Source organism: Lactuca virosa, chromosome 5, assembly GCF_052849685.1.
Source record: "Lactuca virosa cultivar CGN04683 chromosome 5, Lactuca_virosa_CGN04683_v6, whole genome shotgun sequence".
NCBI classification, from domain to species: Eukaryota; Viridiplantae; Streptophyta; class Magnoliopsida; order Asterales; family Asteraceae; genus Lactuca; species Lactuca virosa.
In genome coordinates, this window is record NC_136430.1 from 340,129,211 (window position 1) to 340,133,364 (window position 4,154).

The 4,154-nt window shown below is 37.0% G+C and overlaps 1 protein-coding gene across 1 annotated transcript; it reads left to right on the forward strand.

Moving 5' to 3' along the window:
• The first annotated feature begins 439 nt into the window (after positions 1-439).
• On the forward strand, positions 440-2,349 carry LOC145113313 (uncharacterized). Its single transcript, XM_079049421.1, has 4 exons — positions 440-734; positions 815-930; positions 1,033-1,532; positions 2,052-2,349. The coding sequence occupies exons 1-4, from the start codon at positions 440-442 to the stop codon at positions 2,347-2,349; spliced, it is 1,209 nt and encodes a 402-aa protein (XP_078905547.1).
• Positions 2,350-4,154: the final 1,805 nt, after the last annotated feature.

The window sequence follows — 4,154 nt, forward strand, 5'->3', positions numbered from 1 at the left end:
CCTAACAGTCTTAAAACAAATCGTTTGTACGAAACGAGCAATTTGAAAGAAAAATAATAATAAACTGCTTCTGTCTTTTGTTACAGTTCTTGATTTATTCCAATTTTTTTCTCCTTATTTAGATCATGTCTTTAGAAATCGTTTGCTATGTTAGATTCTTTAATTTCTGAGAACTTCTTTTCTGCTTCTGTTTTTAGAAATATATTTTCTAAAACAGTATTCAAGGACAACAATTTTCATAATAGTTTCTAGAACTAGTTTTCTGGAAAATAGACTCTTATTTAACAGTTTTAGTTAATGATATTGTGTACTAATCTTTAATTGTTTTACATTGTTTTAACTAATACTATTGATTTATATGTGTAGTATGACTGGTGAAAGCTCCTAACCACCAAAGCCTAATGGTACTCCTAATGCTCAAGGAGCTCCAATGATGACCATGCGGGTCAATCATGCTGAGAAACCTGAGAAGTTCTCTAGACTGCACTTTAAAAGGTGGCAGGAAAAGATGCTCTTCTACCTCACCACTTTGGATCTTGCTAGATTCTTAACTGAAGAGGCTCCAAAACTACCCGAAGGTGAATCAGATGTGCAAGTTTTGAGTGTTATTGATGCATGGAAATATTCTGACTTCTTATATAGGAATTATGTTCTTAATGGTCTTGTTGATTCACTTTATAATGTGTATTGTGTAACAAAGACAACCAAAGAACTATGGGACTCACTCGAAAAAAGTATAAAACTGAGGATAATGGGACAACGAAATTTGTGGTTGCCCAGTATCTTGACTATAAAATGGTTGATGGAAAAACAGTTATGTCCCAAGTCCAAGAACTACAAATCCTCCTACATGACATGCATGTCAAGGGTATGGGGTTTAATGAGCCTTTTTCTGTTGCTTCCATGATCGAGAAGTTACCCCCTAGTTGGGTTGATTTCTATAATTACTTGAAACATAAGAGAAAGGAGATATCCATTGAGGACCTTATTGTTCGCCTTCGAATTGAAGAGGATAATAAGATGGCTTAAAAGAGTAGCTATAACCCTACTTCTAAGAAAGTTAATGTGGTGGAGCATGGTAAAAATTATGGGAAGAACAAACATGGAAAGGAAAAAATCCAAAATAAAGGCAAGGGTCCAAACTTGGGAGCGAAAGGTGGAACTTTCAAGAAAAAGCATCAAGGAAACATCCATAACTGTGACCAACGGGGTCATCAGGCTGCTCATTGCAATCTTCCAAAGAAGGCAAAGGAGGTAAATGTGTTGAAGATAACCAAATATGTGTCTGACATCGATCTGGAAGCGGTTATTTATGAAGTTAACCTTGTGGAGTCCAATCAAAGGGAATGGTGGATTGATACGAGAGCTACCTGTCATGTTTGCTCGAATAGAGAATGGTTCAGAAACATCAAGGTTGTGGACAATGGTGATAAGTTGTTTCTGGGAAACTCAGAAACTTCCAATATCCAAGGTGTTGGGAAGATTATGTTGAAGATGACGTTAGGAAGAGAGCTGACGTTGAATGATGTGTTGTATGTGCGCAAAGTTCGTAAGAATCTTATGTCGAGTTGGTTGTTGACCAAGCATGGTTTTCGCTTGGTGTTTGAGTCGAATAAATTTGTTTTAACCAAAAATGGTGTGTATATGGGTAAGGGGTATGATGATAGGGGTATGTTCAAGTTATGTGTAATGGATCTTAAGCCAAATAACAATGATAATGAAATGAATAACTCTTCTACTTACTTGCTTGAGTCTTTAAATATTTGGCATGCTAGATTAGGACATGTTAATTTTGATACTCTTCGACGTTTGATTAAACTCAATCACATACCACACTTTCACATTGACTCAAAATACAAATGCAACACTTGTGTTGAATCGAAATTAACATGAAAATCCTTCAAGTCCATTCAAAGGAAAACTAAACCGATTAGATTAATTCACATAAATATGTGTGACATGAAGTCGATTCCCTCGAAGGGTGGAAACAAGTACTTTATCACTTTTATTGATGATTGCACTAAATTATGCTATGTCTATTTCCTTAAAAGTAAAGATGAAGCCATTGATAAATTTAAAGTGTATAAAAGTGAAGTTGAGAATCAACTCAACAAGAAAGCTAAAGTACTAAGAATTGATCGTGGAAGTGAATATGTATCACCATTTGAGGAATTATGTGCACATAATGGTATAATACATGCACTTACTGCACCTTATTCACCACAACAAAATGGCATCACGGAAAGGAAAAACTATACCTTAAAGGAAATGATGAATGTCATGTTGTTAAGTTCTGGGTTGCCACCCTCAATGCGTGGGGAAGTTGTATTGTCAACTAACTATATTTAAAATAAGGTACCACGAAAGAAATCAGATAAAACACCATATGAGTTATCGTTGGGTATCAAACCATCCTACAAATACCTTCGAGTGTGGGGTGTCTTGCAAAGGTCGTGGTACCTGCACCCAAGGTGGTCAAGGTAGGACCCAATACTATTGACTGCATATTTATTGGATATGCACAAAATAGTAGTGCTTATCGGTTTCGTGTGCATGACTCAAAAATATTCACAAAGGCACAATAATGGAGTCAAGAAACATATCGTTCTTTGAGAATGTGTTTCCATGTCTTGCTAAGGCTGAGACAAGTGCTACAAAAATAGTCGAGCAAAATGAATCCTCTCATGAAGACAAAATAGAGCCCCAAAGAAGTAAAATGGCACGAGTTGAGAAATCATTTGGAGATGATTTCTACACTTACATGGTTGAAAGAGAGTCTCAAACTTTCAAAGAGGCAGTTACCTCTTATGAAGGACATCAAAGGAAAGATGCAATTAAAAGCGAAATGGATTTCATCTTGCAAAACCATACATGGGAGATAGTGGATTTACCTCAAGGTTGCAAACTACTAGGCTATAAATGGATTTTCAAAAAGAAAATGAAAGCAGATGGATCCATTGACAAGTACAAGGCAAGTTAGTAATAAAAGGATATAGACAAAAAAGTGGTCTTGATTACTTTGATATGTACTCTCCTGCACACGTATTACATCCATTAGATTGGTACTTACAATCGCTTCTATAAGAAATCTTGAAGTACATCAAATGGATGTTAAAACAGCTTTTCTAAACGGTGATTTAAAAGAAGAAATTTACATGAAACAACCAGAAGGTTATGTTGCACCAGGACAAGAATCAAAGGTTTGCAAACTAGTGAAGTCATTATATGGGTTGAAACAAGCCCCAAAACAATGGCATCAGAAGTTTGACCATGTAATGTAGGAAAATGGATACAACATTAACAAATGTGACAAGTGTGTTTGTAACATCCTAATTTTCAAGTCCAAAAATTTCTTTTTAATTAACTGTCTCATAAAAACATTCATAAGAAAACACTGAGGAAACACATCATCTCATAAAACAATGCATCATGTCTGAAAACCCAAGTCATAAAATAATAACATATCAGAGTACAATCCCAGAAAACTCCATGCGGAAATCATGTGTGTGTGATGCGATGCTACGCCGCCGGCTCCTTCCCCTTAGACGAAGAGGTACCTGAAACCAAAACCGAAACCGTAAGCACAAAGCTTAGTGAGTTCCCCCATCATACCACATACCATACAATATCATCGGTATCTTTCAACCGGTAATTATCGTCGGTATCTTTCAACCGGTAATCATCGTCAATATCTTTCAACCGGTAATCATCATGCCATACAATATCATCGGTATCTTTCAACCGGTAATCATCGTCGGTATGTTTCAACCGGTAATCATCATCGGTATCTTTCAACCGGTAGCTATCATCGGTATCTTTCAACCGGTAACTGGGGACTATTCCACCCCCTACCACTAGCATACAACAACAAGATATAAGCATACAGTCAGGAATATCCAGGTACTGACCTACCCTTCGGTCCTAAGGACCGCCGTCAGGGAAACTAATCCCTATTATACACGTAACATATCATACAGATAAAACTCATGACCAAAGCACGTAACCAGACCAAGATAATTGTCACAAAGACAATCATCTTCTAAATATCCCTCTTTGGTGGGCCGGCATTGTGGCCTTAGACCTACCCCTACTGAAAGGTAACTCACCTCGTACAAGTAGCTGCTGATAGTCTGTGCGGGAAACCTCTGTCCGCT

What these genes read in the sequence shown, in the direction of transcription:
- LOC145113313 (XM_079049421.1), top strand. Translation starts at nt 440, where the DNA reads ATGCGGGTCAATCATGCTGAGAAACCTGAGAAGTTCTCTAGACTGCAC. An exon ending in ATGGGACTCACTCGAAAAAA is followed by an intron (nt 735 to 814) that starts GTATAAAACTGA and finishes ATGGAAAAACAG; the next exon opens with TTATGTCCCAAGTCCAAGAA. An exon ending in CTGACGTTGAATGATGTGTT is followed by an intron (nt 1,533 to 2,051) that starts GTATGTGCGCAA and finishes TTTCCTTAAAAG; the next exon opens with TAAAGATGAAGCCATTGATA.